Source organism: Hypomesus nipponensis, chromosome 14 (genome assembly GCF_054491055.1).
Source record: "Hypomesus nipponensis isolate SF chromosome 14, ASM5449105v1, whole genome shotgun sequence".
Taxonomy (NCBI): Eukaryota; Metazoa; Chordata; class Actinopteri; order Osmeriformes; family Osmeridae; genus Hypomesus; species Hypomesus nipponensis.
In genome coordinates, this window is record NC_140374.1 from 21400001 (window position 1) to 21420151 (window position 20151).

Here is a 20151-nt window from a genome sequence, read left to right on the forward strand (position 1 = left end):
CTCCACCTCCCTTCCTCTCTTCACCTCCACCCCCCTCCCTCTCCTCACCTCCACCTCCCTCCCTCTCCTCACCTCCACCTCCCTCCCTCCCTCTCCTCACCTCCACCTCCCTCCCTCGCTCTCCTTACCTCCACCTCCCTCCCTCTCCTCACCAGCATCCCTCTCCTTCAGCCAGCTTGGCATTGCCGTGTAGAAAGTTCTGCAAACCCCATCCAGCCCATGGGGAGGGGTGTAGCTCAGTGATGGAGCTTTTTATTGCAGATGGAAATCTCCAAGTTCAACCCCCCCCTGTACATCACTTTGAATAAAACTGTCTGCTATAGGAATACATTAGATGATACAGGTGGTAGAGATGGCAGACTGTGTTCCCTGAATAAACACCAGGACATCATCCCTCCATCTTGGTCTCCCCCTCCCTCCCTCCCTCCCTCCCTCCCTCCCTCCCTCCCTCCCTCCCTCCCTCCCTCCCTCCCTCCCTCCCTCCCTCCCTCCCTCCCTCCCTCCCTCCCTCCCTCCCTCCCTCCCTCCCTCCCTCCCTCCCTCCCTCCCTCCCTCCCTCCCTCCCTAATAATGACTAGCTCATGGTGGTTCAAGGCTCATCATTACAGTTTCAGACTGTCGTTACCACTACTGTAGTTTCTGCTCGTATCAGCCGGACATCAGTGCTGATGGCACCTGTGACGGTACTTTGTAATTATTACAATATAATAATGAACAAACCTGCAAAAATGCAGACATGTTGTTCTCATAGACAGCCAAGCGCACACACACACACACACACATGCACCAGTGTTACTCTGGGCTCACATCCCACCCAGGGGAGCAATGCATGAAGCCAAAACAAACACACCCACCTCCTGTCAGCGGAACCAACACAACACTCCACCCAACCCTGCAAGATCCATGACTAATTAGGGTCTGAACTGTTAGGGAGACAACACAGAGAAGATGGAGGGAAGGTGGAAGGGGAACACGGAGGGAAAGAGAGAGGTCAATGTGCATAGTTAAACTAGTTCTAAGGATAGGAGTATGGAGGGATCAGGTGAAGGATTGAAGGATGGAGGGATAAAGAGGTGGAGAGTTGGTATGGATAAATCAAAGGACAAAACTGAGGGATTGATATCATGAGGTGGAAGGATGGATGGATGAAAGAAAGTATTGTTTAAGAATGGAGAGGTGGGGTGGAACTTTTGACTGATGGGGTGAAGAGATTGATGGGTGGGGTCGCGAAGGCTCACTCTAGCCTTCAGGTAGAGGGCGGAGAGATGGAGGGATAAAGTGGAAGGATATAGGGATGGTGAGGTAGGATAAAAGATGAAGGGATTGAACAATGGGGCGGGAGGATGGAGAGATGGGATAGAAGTGTTGAAAGAATGGAGAGGTGGGGTGGATAGAAGGGTGGAGGGTTGGAAGGGTGGAGGGTTGGAAGGGTGGAGGGTTGAAAGGGTGGGGGGTTGGAAGGGTGGGGGGTTGAAAGGGTGGGAGGTTGGAAGGGTGGAGGGTTGAAAGGGTGGGGGGTTGGAAGGGTGGAGGGTTGAAAGGGTGGGGGGTTGGAAGGGTGGGGGGTTGGAAGGTAGCATCTGCTCTTTCTAATGGGCTGGCTGGCATCTACCACTGACCCACGGGCCACTTGTCAGCTATTAAGCACCTGCACTGCTACACACACACACACACACACACACACGTAAATCAGAATCAGAAGGGATTTTATTCGCCATGAATGTTTGCACAAACGAGGAATTTACTTTGGCAGGGAGGTGCATACATTAAACATATAGGAATATTGAAACTTAAATATGTGGACTAACTATACAAAAGGAGCAAAGTCTAGCTAATACTAAAGGGGGTCTAGCTAATACTAAAGGGGGTCTAGCTAATACTAAAGGGGGTCTAGCTAATACTAAAGGGGGTCTAGCTATTACTAAAGGGAATAAACTATAAAATGCACCGTGTACCCTAGCACACTGGTTGAACATCCACATAGAGAACACACAGAGGATCTTGTAGCTGCACGCAGCTGCCTGGTAGAACATAGAGGTTCTCCTATACAGCTGACTGGTAGAACATAGAGGTTCTTCTATACAGCTGACTGCTGGAACATAGAGGTTCTCCTATAGAGCTGACTGCTGGAACATAGAGGTTCTTCTATACAGCTGACTGCTGGAACATAGAGGTTCTTCTATACAGCTGACTGCTGGAACATAGAGGTTCTCCTATACAGCTGCCTTGTGGAACATGGTTAATCCAGCTGCACACGGCTAACAGCTAACTAATCAACACGGTCAATCAATTATCTGAGGGCGACGCCTGCTGTGTCTCTGGAAGGACTCTGGTCATTACTCTTCTAATCCATTTGTTTGGCAACCCACAGCTCTTTTACTGCTCATGTCTAGTCCTCCACTGGAGCTGCTGCTATCCCAGCCTCCTCCTCTCCTTTGTGGTATAGGCATGACCCTCCAGTGGGCTGTTGGCCAGTCAGCATCACGCCAGGTGTTCTGACCCCCAGTCAGGGAGGCCCCACCTCTTCAGAATCATGACACGCCTTGTGTGCCTCTGAGCTGAGGCTGAAAGCATTGTCACATTGCAGAAGGGGCTTCTGAAAGCCTTTCATCTGAAGCTCAGGGGTCATCTGCAGTGCTGACGAGTGTTTCTCTCTCTCCCGCGCACACACACACACACACACACGTGCACACACACACACATGTGCACACACACACACACACGTGCACACACACACACACCATTTCCTCGCGGACACACTGTTGCATCTCAGCATGTAAACGGGAGGTGTACAAAAAGGAAAACAAATCTAATGAGAATGTTTGTATGTCACAGCGGGCCATGGAAGGTGACCCACTCCTTCTCCTCTCCATCACTGCTGCTCAAGGACCTCCTCCTCTGACTTGTTCACTTACTTCCAGAGGGCATAACTCTTCTGTAATTCCTGCTTTAATTCTGCTGTGCACCAGGGGTACCCTGACAGACAAAACAAATACATCCGTCATTCAGCCAATCAGCCTCTATAAATAAGTTCCGAGCCATTAGAGTGACTAATGCCTGTCACTATGAAGAGAAGAGGGGGGGGGGGGAGAGAATAGAAAAGAGGTGGAGGAGGAGAGGGGGAGGAGGACAGAAGAGGAGAAAGGGGGAGAGGAGTGGGAGAGGAGGAGAGGAATATAGAAAGGCCTGGTTTCCTCCTTGATACCATGTTATGACAGTGAGACAAAGAGGGAGAAGGAAAGAGGAGGAAGAGCGACAAAGTGGAAGAGTGAGAGAAAGGGACAGATAATAGAGAGATAAAAGGGGTCGAGAGAGAGAGCGAGAGAAAGCTCTGATGGATGATTCTTCTTTTCTCTCGCTAGTTTTGTTGCTTGGTGACTGGAGCCTGGTCTTTGGGACAGAACATACTAGTCTTGATCCCGTTTCTCAAATTAAAAACAAAAAGAATATGTTTTCTGTGGCAAGTTGTGGTTTGTGAAAAGCCTAGAAAGCAAACGTTGCAGTGACGGCCAGAACCCTGACTGTCCTGGAGGACTAACGAGGAGGATGTAGTGCCAAAGAGCAACATGGCTAATGTCCTTTAACAGGCGGAAACAGATTGGGTACTGAAATAAACAGTGGACAATAACATACAGTGTTGTTCTTTGGTCACTAATAATTTGGGTTATTCAATCATATTCTAGAGCTGCATAATGTTTCCTGGTCAATAACACCAATGTGTTTGTGTAGCAGACATCCAAAGGTACTTATGAGGGGGGATTTGAAGGGGGGATGTAAGATGAGTTGATTTAGGATGGTGGGATGTGGGAGGGAAGATTTAGCATGTCTTATCCAGAAACAGCAGCACCAAATATTCTTCTGAGAGGGAGAATGCTTTCTTTGGAGGGAGACAACTGCCAAGGATATTTTCATTGAGCAAAACATATTCCTGGTCACTCCATTTTCCAGCAGGATGTAGACTTGATGCTCCCAGTCCGTCCTTAAAGTCTCTCACTTATTGAGTCATCAGATGGGATGGATGTGGAGGAACAGGGAGCCAGAGAGAGAGAGGGTTCTGCTCTGCTTGCCCATTTGAGGTTTGGCTGGTCGCCTGGATAGGAGGGTTATTTTAGAGGACAGCATGGAATATGCTCCTCATTGAGATGTACCCCCCCCCCCCCAGCACACACATGCACACGCAAATCCAGACACATATGCACACACACTTCCGCGTTGCTCACACACACAACTCAGCATCCACATCTGCATCAGCAAAGTTTCAGCAATGAGGCTCCTCCCAGTTTTAACACAGCAAGATCGTCTGGATAGAAGATGTCTGTCCGTCTACCTGTTTGCCTGTCTGTCTGCCTGTCTATATGTCTGCCTGTCTGTCTGTCTGTCTGTCTGTCTGTCTGTCTGTCTGTATGCCTGCCTGTCTCTCAGAGGTGGAACTTAGATCCTAGGTGTTGATTGAACCATCTGGGAGGAGAATACAGCTACCATCTTATGTTCTACATGTGAAAGCCTCACCAACACCTTTGGAAAACCTCTTGTCAGCACGCACGCACACACGCTTACACACACATGAAGCATACACACACATGAAGCATACACACACATGAAGCATACACACACATGAAGCAGCAGGTGTATACTCTTGAGGGTGATCATCCACAGAGCTCAATGGGCCTGCCACAGCCTAGTTTGGTCTCCGAGTCCTCCATCTCTGTGGGGAGGGGGGGCAAGCAGGTAGAGAGCATTCTCCTGTTCTCCTCTGCTAGTTCACTTTCTCTCTTGTTCTCCTCTAGGCTCTAGTCCTCTCTCTCTCTCTCTCTCTCTCTCTCTCTCTCTCTCTCTCTCTCTCTCTCTCTCTCTCTCTGTCTCTGTCTCTGTCTCTGTCTCTGTCTCTGTCTCTGTCTCTCTCTCTCTCTCTCTCTCTCTCTCTCTCTCTCTCTCTCTCTCTGTTCTCCTCCAGGTTTGAGTCCTCGCTCTCTCCTGTTCTCCCCTGCTAGGTTCTACTCAGACATCTCAAGATCATGTGGGATGTTAAAAAACTGAATTTGAATTTGTTGTTTTAACGAGCTTAACGAGCACAACGAGCTCAACGATCATGACCAAACACACTTCCACCTTTTGGGGAAGAAGGAAAAATGAAAATGATTGATTTTATTGAGCAGCATTGCTTCGTCTCATCCCATCACTCGAAGGAGCACGGTGTTTGTACGTTTATGCAAAGTTGGTTTTTGAAGGAGCCCCTATTCACACACCAGACAGATATTTTATGTCAGTGGTTTTAAAACCATCTCAAGGAGCAGATGGTGTGTGTTTGTAAGTGTGTTTGTCAGGTTGTGTGTGTGTGTGTGTGTGGATGCTCAGCGCCTGCTAATGCAACTCTGGCCTGCATTCAGGAAGTCTCGGACACACGCCAGGATATAACAGCAGCTAGCACTTCCTGTTAGACAAGATTAAAATTACTGAGTGAGCCCAGGTAATACTCTCAATATAGTCATCACCATCTGGAAGGGAATGGATCAATATAGTCACCACCATCTGGAGGGGAATGGATCTGTGGTCAGAGGAGATTTGAATATGGACGATATTTGCCCCAGCTTCTGCAGGAGCAGATTCTACTGTGGTACAAAAGTCTTTTTGTTGAGTGAATCGTTTGGATGTGGAACAGTAGGAGTGGTTTGTCTTTCCTAGCATCTGGGACTTTCTGATTGGACGGACAGTGATGGGAAATACGCAGACACAAGGAGACACACATGCACATGCACAAACACATTCCGCATGATAGACAAGAGACAACCTCGGGCATGCTGATGCATGCTGATACATGGCTGCTGTTGTTTTTGTTGATGTTGTTGTTGATATGTGGTCTTCTGCACACCTCTGTCAAACTGCTGACATCACTTCCCCAGTAAACCAATTACAGTGTAGAGTCAGAGGAGGAGAGAGGGAGGGATGGGGAGAGGAGGAGGAGAGAGGGAGGGATGGGGAGAAGGGGATGGCTGCGGCATGTGTGTGTGTGTGTGTGTGTGTGTGTGTGTGTGTGTGTGTAGGGTAGTAAAGGGGACGTCAGTTCTAACACGCTGATGGGTTTGAAATGAAAAACCTTGACCTGTCCCAACAGTTTAGGATCTGCTGTGATTGCTCTGTCTTTTCTGCCACACACACACACACACACACACACACACACACACACACACACACACACACACACACACACACACACACACACACACACACGAGCATACTCAAAGGAAAACATACTCTCACAGGAACATACTGTAGAAACGCACACAGTCACTCAAACACACACAGAGGTATGTACATAACAAGAACATTTGAGGCTGTCACCACAGCTTGGACTACATGTATTATCTGTCCGAGATGGGTCCTACTCATCACTCTGGAGCATATCCACCTACAGAGAGAGAGATGGAGAGGAGGAAGGTAGAGAGAGAGAGAAATAGAAGGGTCCCAGAATGGAGATGGAGGGAGAGAAGAGAGAGATGGAGGGAGAGGAGGAGGGAGAGGAGAAGAGAGAGCTGGAGAGGAGGGAGAGAGGGAGGGAGATGGAGAGGAGGAGGGAGAGAAGAGAAGAGAGAGCTGGAGAGGAGGAGGGAGAGAGGGAGGGAGATGGAGAGGAGGAGGGAGAGAGGGAGGGAGATGGAGAGGAGGAGGGAGAGAGGGAGGTAGATGGAGAGGAGGAGGGAGAGAGGGAGGGAGATGGAGAGGAGGAGGGAGAGAGGGAGGTAGATGGAGAGGAGGAGGGAGAGAGGGAGATGGAGAGGAGGAGGGAGAGAGGGAGATGGAGAGGAGGGAGAGAGGGAGATGGAGAGGAGGAGGGAGAGAGGGGGATGGAGAGGAGGAGGGAGAGAGGGAGATGGAGAGGAGGAGAGAGAGAGGGAGGGAGATGGAGAGGAGGGAGAGAGGGAGGTAGATGGAGAGGAAGAGGGAGAGAGGGAGGTAGATGGAGAGGAGGAGGGAGAGAGGGAGATGGAGAGGAGGAGGGAGAGAGGGAGATGGAGAGGAGGAGAGAGAGAGGGAGGGAGATGGAGAGGAGGAGGGAGAGAGGGAGATGGAGAGGAGGAGGGAGAGAGGGAGGGAGATGGAGAGAGGGAGGGAGATGGAGAGGAGGAGGGAGAGAGGGAGATGGAGAGGAGGAGGGAGAGAGGGAGATGGAGAGGAGGAGGGAGAGAGGGAGATGGAGAGGAGGAGGGAGAGAGGGAGGGAGATGGAGAGGAGGAGGGAGAGAGGGAGATGGAGAGGAGGAGGCAGAGAGGGAGATGGAGAGGAGGAGGGAGAGAGGGAGATGGAGAGGAAGAGGGAGAGAGGGAGATGGAGAGGAGGAGGGAGAGAGGGAGATGGAGAGGAGGAGGGAGAAGACAGAGTGAAGACTTGTGTTTTCTCTTGTAGACAGAAGCTGTCATCACTCAACGATTCTCTTTTATCCTCATGTTCAGCCGGATGACTGTGACCTATCCTTCCATCTGTCTCCTTTTAGCCTTCCTTCCTTCCTACCTACCCACCTACCTACCTTCCTTCCTTCCTTCATTCCTACCTTCCATCCTTTACCTACCTGTGTCTGTACTTGTCAGTCGGTCTGTCTGTCTGTCTCTTTACCTACCTGTCTCTCTACCTACCTGTCTCTCTACCTACCTGTCTCTTTACCTACCTGTCTCTCTACCTACCTGTCTCTCTACCTACCTGACTCTTTACCTACCTGTCTCTCTACGTACCTGTCTCTCTATCCACCTGACTCTACCTACCTGTCTCTCTACCTACCTGACTCTTTACCTACCTGTCTCTCTACCTACCTGACTCTTTACCTACCTGTCTCTCTACGTACCTGTCTCTCTACCTACCTGTCTCTTTACCTACCTGTCTCTCTACCTACCTGTCTCTCTACCTACCTGACTCTTTACCTACCTGTCTCTCTACGTACCTGTCTCTCTACCTACCTGTCTCTCTACCTACCTGTCTCTCTACCTACCTGACTCTTTACCTACCTGTCTCTTTACGTACCTGTCTCTCTATCCACCTGACTCTACCTACCTGTCTCTCTACCTACCTGTCTCTCTACCTACCTGGCTCTACCTACCAGTGTCTTTACCTGTCATACATACTGTTCCCCACTGTCTGCACTCTACTCTCTCAATCTCTCTCTCGATCTCTCTTTCCTTTATTTTTCTCTCCTCCTCTTCTTGTCACTCTCTCTCTCTCTCTCTCTCTCTCTAATACTCAGAAACATGCGCTCACACAGGGATGAAAAGGTCACCTCTGAAGAGAGAGAGAGAGCACATGATTAGAGAGATGAATTGAGAGAGAGGGACTGTAAGTGGGTTGAAAAGGGTAGAGAGTGTATCCTGAAACCTGATTGAAAGCTGGCCTTCGTTAACTTAATCCTTACCCCTACTCCCTAACACACTCTCTCACTCACACACACATACACACACTCACTTACCCTAGACCCTCACCCATGTAGGTGATAAATGTAAATAAAGAATGTCCCTCATCTCATATGATAACATGAACAGCCACATGGACCTGTAAACGATGCCTTTTCAACCTCACAACACCCTTCTGACCCTGGATCACATTATACAGAGCAATCCTCCTCCACCTCTTATCTCCTCCTCCTCCTCCCCCCTCTCCTCCTCCTCCTCCCCCCTCTCCTCCTCCCCTCCTCCCCTCCTCCTCTCCTCCTCCTCCTCCCCCCTCTCCTCCTCCCCTCCTCCCCTCCTCCTCTCCTCCTCCTCCTCCTCCTCCTCCTCTCCTCCCCCTATCTCTCTGTGCACCAGTCTCATCCTCAGTTCCTTCCATGTGATTGGATACTCTGGGCCACCTGCAGGAGTGTGCAGGTGTGTGTGTCTGTGTCATATCTGTGATCTCTAGAGAACTAAATAAAGGGTGAGGGGGAGAGGAGAGGAGTAGAAGAGTGTAGTAGGGAGAGAGAAAGCAAGGGAAGAGAGTGAGAGCAAAAGAGGACGGCTATATTAGCATGCAGGAGGGACCGACCACCTGCGTCAGGCACCGGTCATCGCCGCAGTAACGCGCCACACAATCAGGGAAATGTTTTCCTAGTGCGATGGATACGTGTGGTCGTCACTCCTCTTTCTGATTTACGCTCCTTTCCTCTGTTCTCCTCCCCTCCTGCGCCAACACAGCACTGAGGGACAGGGGGGGGCGGGATGGAAGGAGAGGGTTAGAAAGAGGTGTGGGGGAGAGGGGCATGGAGAGAGGGAGGGAGGGAGGGAGGGAGGGAGGGAGGGAGGGAGGGAGGGAGGGAGGGAGGGAGGGAGGGAGGGAGGGAGGGAGGGAGGGAGGGAGGGAGGGAGGGAGGGAGGGAGGGAGGAGTTCTCTTGGCTGCTGGCGTTGTGGTCGATGTGACATGAAGTATGGTTAGCAGTTGCCGTAGCTTCTCCTCAGAGACACTCTGTCCCTCTCTCGCAGGGACAATAATTTACACTCCTGGGCGGCTGGCAGGGGTGGCAGAAGGGTGGAGAAGACACATAAACAGAATGAAGAACCACCAAACCCAGCACCATGATGACTCTTAGAGGTCATTAGAAGAAGAGATTTATACTTCCTCCTGTTGCTCCTACTGTGTGTGGAGCTGGGTAGAGGCAGGGGTGGGCAGGGCTGGGTAAAGGTAGGGCTGGGCTGGGCTGGGTAGAGGCAGGGCTGGGCAGAGGCAGGGCTGGGCTGGGCTGGGTAGAGGCGGGGCTGGGCTGGGCAGAGGCAGGGCTGAGCTGGGCTTGGCTGGGTAGAGGCAGGGCTGGGCTGGGTAGAGGCAGGGCTGGGCTGGACTGGGTAGAGGCAGGGAGCTGAAGAATGGATGATGCAGGGATGAAATAGAGATAAAGGAGGATGAAAGGATGGTGAGAAGCTATCCTCTCCACCAGAAGATCTAGGAGCAATAAGCAATCTAGGAGACGTGTGATTAGAGCACATGGTTTATGACTCACAACAGCAACGTGTGTGTGTGTGTGTGTGCATGCACGTGTGTGTTTGTGTGTCGGCAACCTGGTACTGTAGGTAGCATTAGTCATCAGGGTCGATATTATGAGGCCTCCACTGTGGTTTAATCAAGGCTGGGATCCCAGAGGCCATACAAATGGGTTTATTGATGTGTTGTTGTTTCTTTGTTAGGGCATGTCGTTGGGTCATGTCGTGTTCATGTGTGTTTGTGTGGGTGTGTGTGGGGGGGGGTAGCAGAGAAGTCACAATATACAATGTCAGCCACATACACTCCAGACACATTATTTAAAATAGACAGACTAGAATAATGTTTTGAAAAACATAATTTTAATTAAAAGAGCAGCGACAATAATGGCTACTCAACATCGAAATAGCAGTTAAGAGACTTCATTCAATGTGTGTGTGTGTGTCTCTCTCTCTGGTCACTGTTTGTGTGGTGTGTGTGTGTGTGGGTGTGTGTTGCTGTTGGCTCTGTATTTGTCCCCTCTGGCTAGGTTGGAGTAGCTTTGTCCTTCCTGCACGCATGTGACCACACACACACACAAACACAGCCTCTCTGTGCTTTTGTGCTGCTATAAACCAAATCCACGTGGGCTGGAGTTGTGTACAGGATATAAATAATGCTGGTCCTACTTTGCTCCGGGCAGTAGAAGTGGCTTCCTCTTGAGGCCATGGTGTTGTGTCTGTTAGTCATCGTGTGGGGGCGCAGGGGGCGGGGGGGGGGGGATGTGTCTGTTAGTCATCGTGTGGGGGGCGGGGGGAGGGATGTGTCTGTTAGTCATCGTGTGGGGGGGCGGGGGGAGAGAAGTGTCCTTGAGCTCCTCTCTATCGAGGTCCCACACCTCCCTCAATCACACGGAACAATTATATCAAAGTATTTGAAGAGAATCGAGGTGCATTCGATTCGCTTCGCGGTTGACAGTTACAGGACTGATCCGTTGGTTGTGTTGCAGCGAGAGACGAATCAAGGGCACCCTGATGTCTGACAGTGTCAATGTTGGGGAAGCCTACGTCCTTTATTTGACTCCAAGTGTTTCAGGCAGAATAAACAAAAACAAAAGGCTTATGTGCAAGTCAACTTGATTATGGTTTAAACTTGTGATTTCACCTAGACTTTATTGTGGGTGACAGAGAGCGGTCTCTCCTCAGTCTGTCTCTCCCAGACAGTCTCCCTGTCCTCCAGGCAGTCTCTCTCTCTCCTCCAGGCAGTCTCTCTCTCCCAGACAGTACTTCTGATTGTGAACTCTGTCCCCCTCATCCTCTCTCCTCCTCTTGTCCTCCTCTCTCCTCCACCTCTCCTGCCGTCATGCTCTTCCCGTTATTGGGTCAGTGATGCTGAGTGATGTACGGCCTGGTTCTCTCGCTGGTTTAAACAGGTTCCTGAGACTGCAAAGAAGCTTGGTGCCTCCAGAGCCCTGTCTGAACCTGAACCTGAACCTGCCCTGTCAGAACCTGAACCTGCTCAGTCTGAATCTGAACCTGCTCAGTCTGAACCTGAAACTGCTCAGTCTGAACCTGAACCTGCTATGTGAGAACCTGAACCTGCTCAGTCTAAACCTGAACCTGCTCAGTCTGAACCTGAACCTGCTCAGTCTGAACCTGAACCTGCTCAGTCAGAATCTGAACCTGCTCATTCTAAACCTGAACCTGCTCAGTCTGAACCTGAACCTGCCAAGACACTCTGCTTCCCTGGTTGGCTGTTTGCAGCTCTGTCCTCAGTAATGCAGCTGTCATGAGCACAGTGCAGAACACCTGCACAGGTCAGGCGTTACTCAGTTCACTGATTTATTCACTTTATTTATTATCTTGGACCTATTTATTAACCTGAACCTGCTCATTCTAAACCTGAACCTGCTCAGTCTGAACCTGAACCTGCTATGTGAGAACCTGAACCTGCTCAGTCTAAACCTGAACCTGCTCATTCTAAACCTGAACCTGCTCAGTCTGAACCTGAACCTGCCAAGACACTCTGCTTCCCTGGTTGGCTGTTTGCAGCTCTGTCCTCAGTAATGCAGCTGTCATGAGCACAGTGCAGAACACCTGCACAGGTCAGGCGTTACTCAGTTCACTGATTTATTCACTTTATTTATTATCTTGGTTTGTCTCCTGGACCGAGTTCAACTGCCTCACCAAGTTTAGTTTAGCATGTTGACTGTGTTCATGGTTATGTACTGTATGAGCTAGGCATTATTCTGCTGTGTGGGACGATCTGATGTGTGAGACAGAGAGAACGAGCCTGTTAACTCCATGTGTGATGTCATGCTGTATCTCAGGCATGTCCTGGAGAACCGAGGGCTTACTAATTAGCATGGCTAATCATGGGATTCTGGGCTATAAGCCAAGAGTAATTATTAAATATTACGACGGCAAATAGTAGTGTACCAGTGTTGACTGTGTTGTTATCTTGTGGTTTGTCTTTCTTTCTCTCCCTCCTCTCTCTCCTCTTTCTTTTTCATTCTTTCTTGTGTTGTCTTTCTCTTTCCTTCTGTCCCTCTCTCTCTCTCTCTCTCTCTCTCTCTCTCTCTCTCTCTCTCTCTCTCTCCCTCCATCCCTTCTGTCCCTCTCTCTCTCTCTCTCTCTCTCTCTCTCTCTCTCTCTCTCTCTCTCTCCATCCCTTCTGTCCCTCTCTCTCTCTCTCTCTCTCTCCATCCCTCCATCCCTTCTGTCCCTCTTTCACCTCGTCACGGTCTTCCTGCCAGAGAACTCTTGGCTGTCAACCCACCATCTCAGTATCTTAATAAATTGGCTTTGTTCAGCCATTGAAGAAGAAGAAAGTGCTTTAAAATTATGTTTCCTTTTTGGCAGTAGCGTAGAATTGGCCCCTCAGCAGTGGGCTGTGCGGAGGAAGTATTCATCTCTGAAATAGGTTATTTAAGTCCTCAGTCTTACCCATGATACATTGCGGCAGTTGCTGGTGAATGATTGAGAGAGCTCCGAGGACAGCTGAACTTCTCCACTGTTGAGAATACTAATGCAAAAATAATATACAATAAGTTTTGTTCATATGTTCATATACATATTTCGTTTTTTTTTTTATTCTCTTCAAATCCTGGTTCTCGGAATCGATGAAATGTAACAGCTGCCGTGTCTCTCGCTCCCAGCAAGCCACTCTAAGGTTGAACACTGGCTGCCCTCACTGGCCCACACCACTAACCACCTTTTTCTAAACACCATTCTAGCCTGCAACGCCACCGAAAAGCTAGCTGAGCTGTAGCGTGGCTGGTCTCTATTTAGACTGAGGAGTAACTCTGTCCACAGAAGCTGCGTTCATCACAAGTCGACTGCAGACACGGCGAGCCAGTCTGAAGGAGCCCTCTACGCGTCTTCATTAGTGCTTATGTAACATCGCAGCAGCATTAGTATTCACCACCACACCTGGACTCTGACTCACAACAGGCAGGAGGCTGGAGCACATACACTCTCTACCCCACACCCTCTCTCTCTACCCCACACCCTCCCTCAACACTCTCTCTCTCTCTCTCTCTCTCTCTCTCTCTCTCTCTCTCTCTCTCTCTACCCCACACCCTCCCTCAACACTCTCTCTCTCTCTCTCTCTCTCTCTCTCTCTCTCTCTCTCTCTCTCTCTCTACCCCACACCCTCCCTCAACACTCTCTCTCTCTCTCTCTCTCTCTCTCTCTACCCCACACCCTCCCTCAACACTCTCTCTCTCTCTCTCTCTCTCTCTCTCTCTCTCTCTCTCTACCCCACACCCTCCCTCAACACTCTCTCTCTCTCTCTCTCTCTCTCTCTCTCTACCTCACACCCTCCCTCAACACTAAAAGACAGAGACAGAGAGACAAAGACAGAGAGAAAGACAGAGAGAGAGACAGAGACAGACAGGGAGGGAGGAAGACAGTGAGGGAGAGAGAGATGGGTGGAGCGTATTGTCTTACTATGAATTCATCACTCTGGGTGATATCCATCCTTCTATCCTACCACTTAGAAAAATTGATTCAAGCACTTGTATTGATGTGTGGGCCTTTACAACAGTGGTCCAATATGACCCGTACGTTATCTTTAATCCACTACGTACATTAAGGAGAGACAGATGGAACGCAGCCTGTCAGGTGAGAGACAAACTAACATGGCGCTGAACATCTCGACCTCCCCTCACCAATCAGTAAATGACACACACAATATAAGGTGTATCCAAGCTAGTAGCCCTCTCTGTCCTAGTGGTTCTAGTGACAGGTTTCTCTCTTTGTCCCAGTGGTTCAGAAAGCCCAGAAATAGTCATCTTTTCAGTCAGACATGGGGAGGAATTACAGAGAGGAGAGAGAGAGAGAGAGAGAGAGAGAGAGAGAGAGAGAGAGAGAGAGAGAGAGAGAGAGAGAGAGAGAGAGAGAGAGAGAGAGAGAGAGAGAGAGAGAGAGAGAGAGAGAGAGAGAGAGAGAGAGAGAGAGAGAGAGAGAGAGAGAGAGAGAGAGAGAGAGAGAGAGAGAGAGAGAGAGAGAGAGAGAGAGAGAGAGAGAGAGAGAGAGAGAGAGAGAGAGGGTACAAGGAGAATGTCACTGTAGTCACAGTGAAATCAGATCAACCTATTAGATTGTGGATGCATGTGTATAGAAAACAATCCACATGCAGTTAGTTGATGACAACTGACATTACTGTTCTTTCCCGGCTCCACCTGCATCAGCGTCTAATGGAGTTTGCTGTCATGTTCAGGTTCTGATTTGATATTCATGATTGGAGGCTTGATGCCTCTCAGGGTTGTCAGGATGTTCCCATCCCAGAACTGTGTTTGTTTTCATTTGAGCTCGTCGGCACCGCGGCGGGGTGACAAGGGGCCGAACAGCAGCTTCACTTCCCCAGGACTCTCACAGCATAATGCATTCTTTAAGAGGAGAATCTAAAATCCATCTGTTCTCTTCTGTTAATGCGATGGAGAGTTGCCAAGCGGAAGGTTTGTGTTGGACCCTCTGGTACACACTAATGCTTGGCCAGATTTTTCTATCGTGTTCAATGTTCAAGGCCAGTGTACTCTGGTTTGAAAAGTTAATTAAATACAGTGATGCACTTTCCTCACTCAAGAACAGCTTTACTTGCAGCTACGCTGGTCAGAACCAACAGGGATATTTTCGGTCTTGTGCGTGCGTTAAGCATCAGTTGCATTTCGCACACTGGGCCACAGTAGAGGGCATTTAATCATGTTCTATCTACTGCAGGGGTATCCATCCAGGGACACCTTAGCAGCGTTTTTCTCGAACATGGGGGGCACCGAGGGGGGCCATCGACGGCCCCCCAAATCCACCCTAAAGTGTAGCTTTAGTGCCAGCAGAGTGTGCAGGTTGGATGGAAGAGAGTGTAAAGGCTTGTGTCCGCGTGGCAGCTCTGAGGAGAGACATCTCCGCTGCTAACAAACCAGAGGCTGTCTGCTTACCACTTTCAGACATATTACTGAATTATGAATGGCCCTGTCTCATTTATTTATCCTGAATTCAGCTGCGATTAAACTGCTGCCATGCCGCTTGGTTGATAAAGGCTTCCATTGGTTCAGTGTCAACCTCTAACTGATGATCGTCTCAGACTGACAGGCTGATAACTGGTCTGTCTTTCTTTCTGCCTGTCTGTCCCTCCCCCAGGTCCAGTAGCGGTGATCAGTGGCGAGGAGGACTCGGCCAGCCCGCTCCACCACGTCAACCACGGCATCATCAGCCCGTGCACGCTGGAGGCTGGCGCGGACGCCGTGGTCATCGGGATGACGCGCATCCCTGTCATCGAGAACCCCCAGTACTTCAGACACGGACACACCTGCAACAAGCCTGCTACCTGTGAGTCCTACAGAACACACACCTGGACACACACCTGGACACACACCTGGACACACACCTGCTACCTGTGAGTCCTACAGAACACACACGGACACACACCTGGACACACACCTGGACACACACCTGGACACACACCTGCTACCTGTGAGTCCTACAGAACACACACGGACACACACCTGGACACACACCTGGACACACACCTGGACACACACCTGGACACACACCTGGACACACACCTGGACACACACCTGCTACCTGTGAGTCCTACAGAACACAAACCTGCAAGAAGCGTGCTAATTGTGACTGCTATAGTGAGGGGAAGGAGAGGAAGAAATGTTTGGAGAGAAGAATCTTCTTCTTTTGAAGCCCCATCGCTCCTGCACCCTCCCCTGCACCCTCCCCTGATAGGCAGAGAAAGAGAGAGAGCAGCACATAATAGGCTGCTCCTCTCCATTACCCCCCCCCCCCTCCTGCTCATAATGAACTGGGTCTTACGTTAGACTGTCCCAGAGTGGAGTATTGATTAAAGGCCTGTGAGATCTCTGTGATGCTCCTGCTAAACCAGGGCCGTTCTGCTGAGTGGATGGGGGAGAGAAACTGGGCCGGGGCAGGTAATCACATAAAATCACATTGAGTTTTTTCAAATGTTTCGGCGTAAGGTGTTAAGTAAGTGGGTAGTTTGATGGATTTCAGATGTGAGTGTTTGTGTGTGTGAGTGGGTAGTTGTTGATGGATTTCAGTTGTGTGTTTTAAGTGTTGAGTTTATGTGCCATTTGTTACAAGTACAGGTGCTTGGTAGTTCTTGGTTCTGCTCCTGTCAGCTCAAGGGAGGGGGGGCTGTTAGTGGGGCGAGGGATGGTGTGTGTGTTTCTTTAAGCCTCTCTTTAAGACTTCCCAGAAAACCCTACTCTCTTCATTTGTCCTTGTAGACTGTTAAACCATCTAAAAAGATTTATTCACACTATCAATGGGCAGAGAAATAAACTGTCTTTTATCCACATGCCCACACACACACAAACACACTTGCCCGTACGCACACACACACACACACACACACACAGCTCTGCTTCCTATAAGTCAACCAGGAAAAACAAACAATTTATCTTGAACACACACACACATCCACCCATCCACACACACATTCACACACACACACATGCATACAGGCTAGGGCCTGGATGTGGTAATCAGCGTGTTTAGGAGCAAAAGGCAGCGTCTGGACCTCTCTACAGCTCTCAGCCCTGTCACTCATCTCAACAACAGAAGTGTAGATTGACTGCTAGAGAAATTAGAAGGACATGAAAGTATTTGTACTGAATATCGGTTTCCTGTTTTAAACGTGTGTGTGTGTTTGAAAACAGAAAACGGTTTGAGAACATTAGTATACCTACAGTTGAAAGGAGGGTGTTGCGTGCGCTCTGCTCTCTGTCTAGCTTTCAACACAAGCGTTTGTGTAGGGGTGGCTATGGCTCAGTGGTAGAGCATTCATCTGCAGATCAAGAGTTCACAAGTTCCATTCCGTCTCTGTATGTTCCTCAGGATCAAAGTGTTTGCCAGGAGAACAGTGTTGGTGTTAGTTTTCCCCTCAGTGCAGATCTGCTTCTGCAGGCTCTGAGGAGCGTGCAGATCAGACGCAGCGTGCGTCCGTGTGTCTGTCCTCAGGCGCCAAGCTGGAGCTGCTCTGGGTTCAGAGGGCAGCCAGTCAGCCTGTGATGAGATGAGAACCTGGCGGGAAAACAGGGCGTAATGGTAACGGTCTGGGGTCACGAGGCGGCGCTGTCATAATTGGAGAGAGGGTCGTCCTGTTGTTTCTGTCCTCGGTGGTCGGCGGCCAAGGGGGCGGGGAAACAGGTCTCCATGGCAACTGTTACATTTCCCATGGTGATTCTATCCGAACGAGTGGTTTTGAGAGCGTTTGAACTCGGAATGGACTGAAATGTGGTTGCCAGAATGTTTAACATCTGGGAGTCAGTCACACACTAATTAGGAAGCAGACTGAGTGTTCATAACTCCTGCTGTGTGTGTGTGTGTGACATGCAGCGAGACACACATACATGCACACACTTTTAACTGTGAGTAACTACAGCCCATCATGGTGCAGCTTACTCAGCCATGTAGTAACTACACACTGCTTTCTGCTGCTGCTCCTGGCTGTAAACATTCTCCTGGCTGTAAACATTCTCCTGGATGTAAACATTCTCCTGGTTGTAAACATTCTCCTGGCTGTAAACATTCTCCTGGTTGTAAACATTCTCCTGGTTGTAAACATTCTCCTGGTTGTAAACATTCTCCTGATTGTAAACATTCTCCTGGCTGTAAACATTCTCCTGGATGTAAACATTCTCCTGGTTGTAAACATTCTCCTGGTTGTAAACATTCTCCTGGTTGTAAACATTCTCCTCCTCCTGGTTGTAAACATTCTCCTGGTTGTAAACATTCTCCTGGTTGTAAACATTCTCCTGGATGTAAACATTCCCTGGATGTAAACATTCTCCTGGTTGTAAACATTCTCCTCCTCCTGGTTGTAAACATTCTCCTGGTTGTAAACATTCTCCTGGTTGTAAACATTCTCCTGGATGTAAACATTCCCTGGATGTAAACATTCTCCTGGTTGTAAACATTCTCCTCCTCCTGGTTGTGGTCCTGCAGACGTCCAGCACATCAAGCGTCGTGACATAATCCTGAAGCGGGAGCTGGGAGAGGGGGCCTTTGGGAAGGTCTTCCTGGCTGAGTGCTATAACCTGAGCCCAACCAAGGACAAGATGCTGGTGGCTGTCAAGGTAAGGGAGAGAGACCTCCTGCCCTCCTCTTTACCGCTCCTCTCTTTCTCCTTCCCTCTCTCCTCTTTGGCTCCCCTCTCTTCTATCCCTCCTCTCCTCCCCCCTCGTTTCTCCTCCCCTCGTTTCACCTCCCCTCATGTCTGCCACTGCAGCCTGGCTGGGGGGGATGTTGGTGAGACAGATAGGGCCTCCATTACCCATGGCCCCCCAGGGCCACCCTGTGCCCTCTGGAGTCTCGAGTTACACCAGACATGGACACCCAGGTCAGGGCCCCTGCCCGGATCCCCACCCAACTCATGTCAACCTGATCCTGGGTTGTGTGTGGGGGTTGTAGGGCGCCCAGGCCCAGACGTCTGGATCTCTGGGAGAGGCTTAGCTGGATCGATGAAGCGGAGCGAGGACTGGGTCTGGATCAATAATGATACTAATGATTGTTGGGGTCAACATGTGGAGCATGTTCACTGGAGCTAGTCTCAGTGGGTCACACTGACACTGACAGCACATCCTTCCCTCCTTCCCTCCTTCCCTCCTTCCCTCCTTCCCTCCTTCCCTCCTTCCCTCCTTCCCTCCCTCCCTCCCTCCCTTTCTCCCTCCCTCCCTCCTTCCCTCCCTCCCCTTTCGCTCTCGCTCCCTCTTTCTCACCAGCCTCTCAGGGGTGAGTGGTTTGCTCTGAATGTCATAACTCACTAGCAGGTTGAGCTGACACAACAATGACTGCCTTCCTCTTTTCTCCTGTCCTTCTCTCCCTCTCTCCCTCCTTCTCTCTCCTCTCTCCTCTCTTCTTTCTCTCATCCTGTCTCCTTTCAGCTCTCTCATTCTCTCTCACAAATTCACACAAACGCACTCTCATGTGCATGAGTGTGACATTAAACAAATCCTCAGAGCGGATTACACATAAAGGCCTTGTCCATTGGTGAGATTTGAGATGAATCTGTCAAATGGATTAAATAATAACAAACTAATTATTCAGTGATTAGCAGGCTGTAGTGTCACATGTTTGATACTGTGTTCATCCCACGCAAGCGCTTTCACTCTCTGGCTTGTTAGAGCGTGGAGGTGATTGCTGGCTTTTATAGACCCCTCCCTTGGGACTGGCTGCATTGTCCTGCTTAAACCCTCCAGTTCAGAGTCAACCAGCAGCCCACTCTCTAACGACATGGAGGAGAAAACCTTTTAAATGTTAAACTAATCGATACATGTGCACCAAAATCAATAGCCATCTTTAAAGGAGTCCCCGCAAAACCACACACACTGTATACACACATAAACCACAAAACCACAGAAAAACTATCTAAAAACACAGAGCTCATCAATAAAAGTACCTGAAATCACAATGTCACCTGAGCTGTGGCGGTGCAAACACGTCTCATGAAGAACAGGTAATGAAATGTCAGAAGGCTTATAGGACACCTTAACATCTTAACAAAGTCAATGACCTGGTGATTGTCTGGCTGGGTGTGCTGCTGGTTGCAGGGTCATTCTGACATCCTGTCAGAAGTGCCTCTTCTGTGGGTTTGCTTCTCCTGAATGACGGGAGCAGGGACTGTGACCGTGCTGTTCCTTATCTAGCCTCCGAACACATCCAGGGTCCCGAAAATCTCATGCTTTTGATATCAAATGTTACCTGTACTTC

General features: G+C 49.7%; 1 protein-coding gene across 1 annotated transcript in view; it reads left to right on the forward strand.

Moving 5' to 3' along the window:
* The window catches only part of ntrk3a (neurotrophic tyrosine kinase, receptor, type 3a), a 72469-nt gene that overhangs the window by 44951 nt on the left and 7367 nt on the right, over positions 1-20151 (forward strand). Inside the window, exons 12-13 of the mRNA XM_084672961.1 lie at positions 15550-15738; positions 18388-18518. Of these exons, the coding sequence (XP_084529087.1) occupies positions 15550-15738; positions 18388-18518 (320 nt within the window). The remainder of the gene's footprint in view (positions 1-15549; positions 15739-18387; positions 18519-20151) is intronic.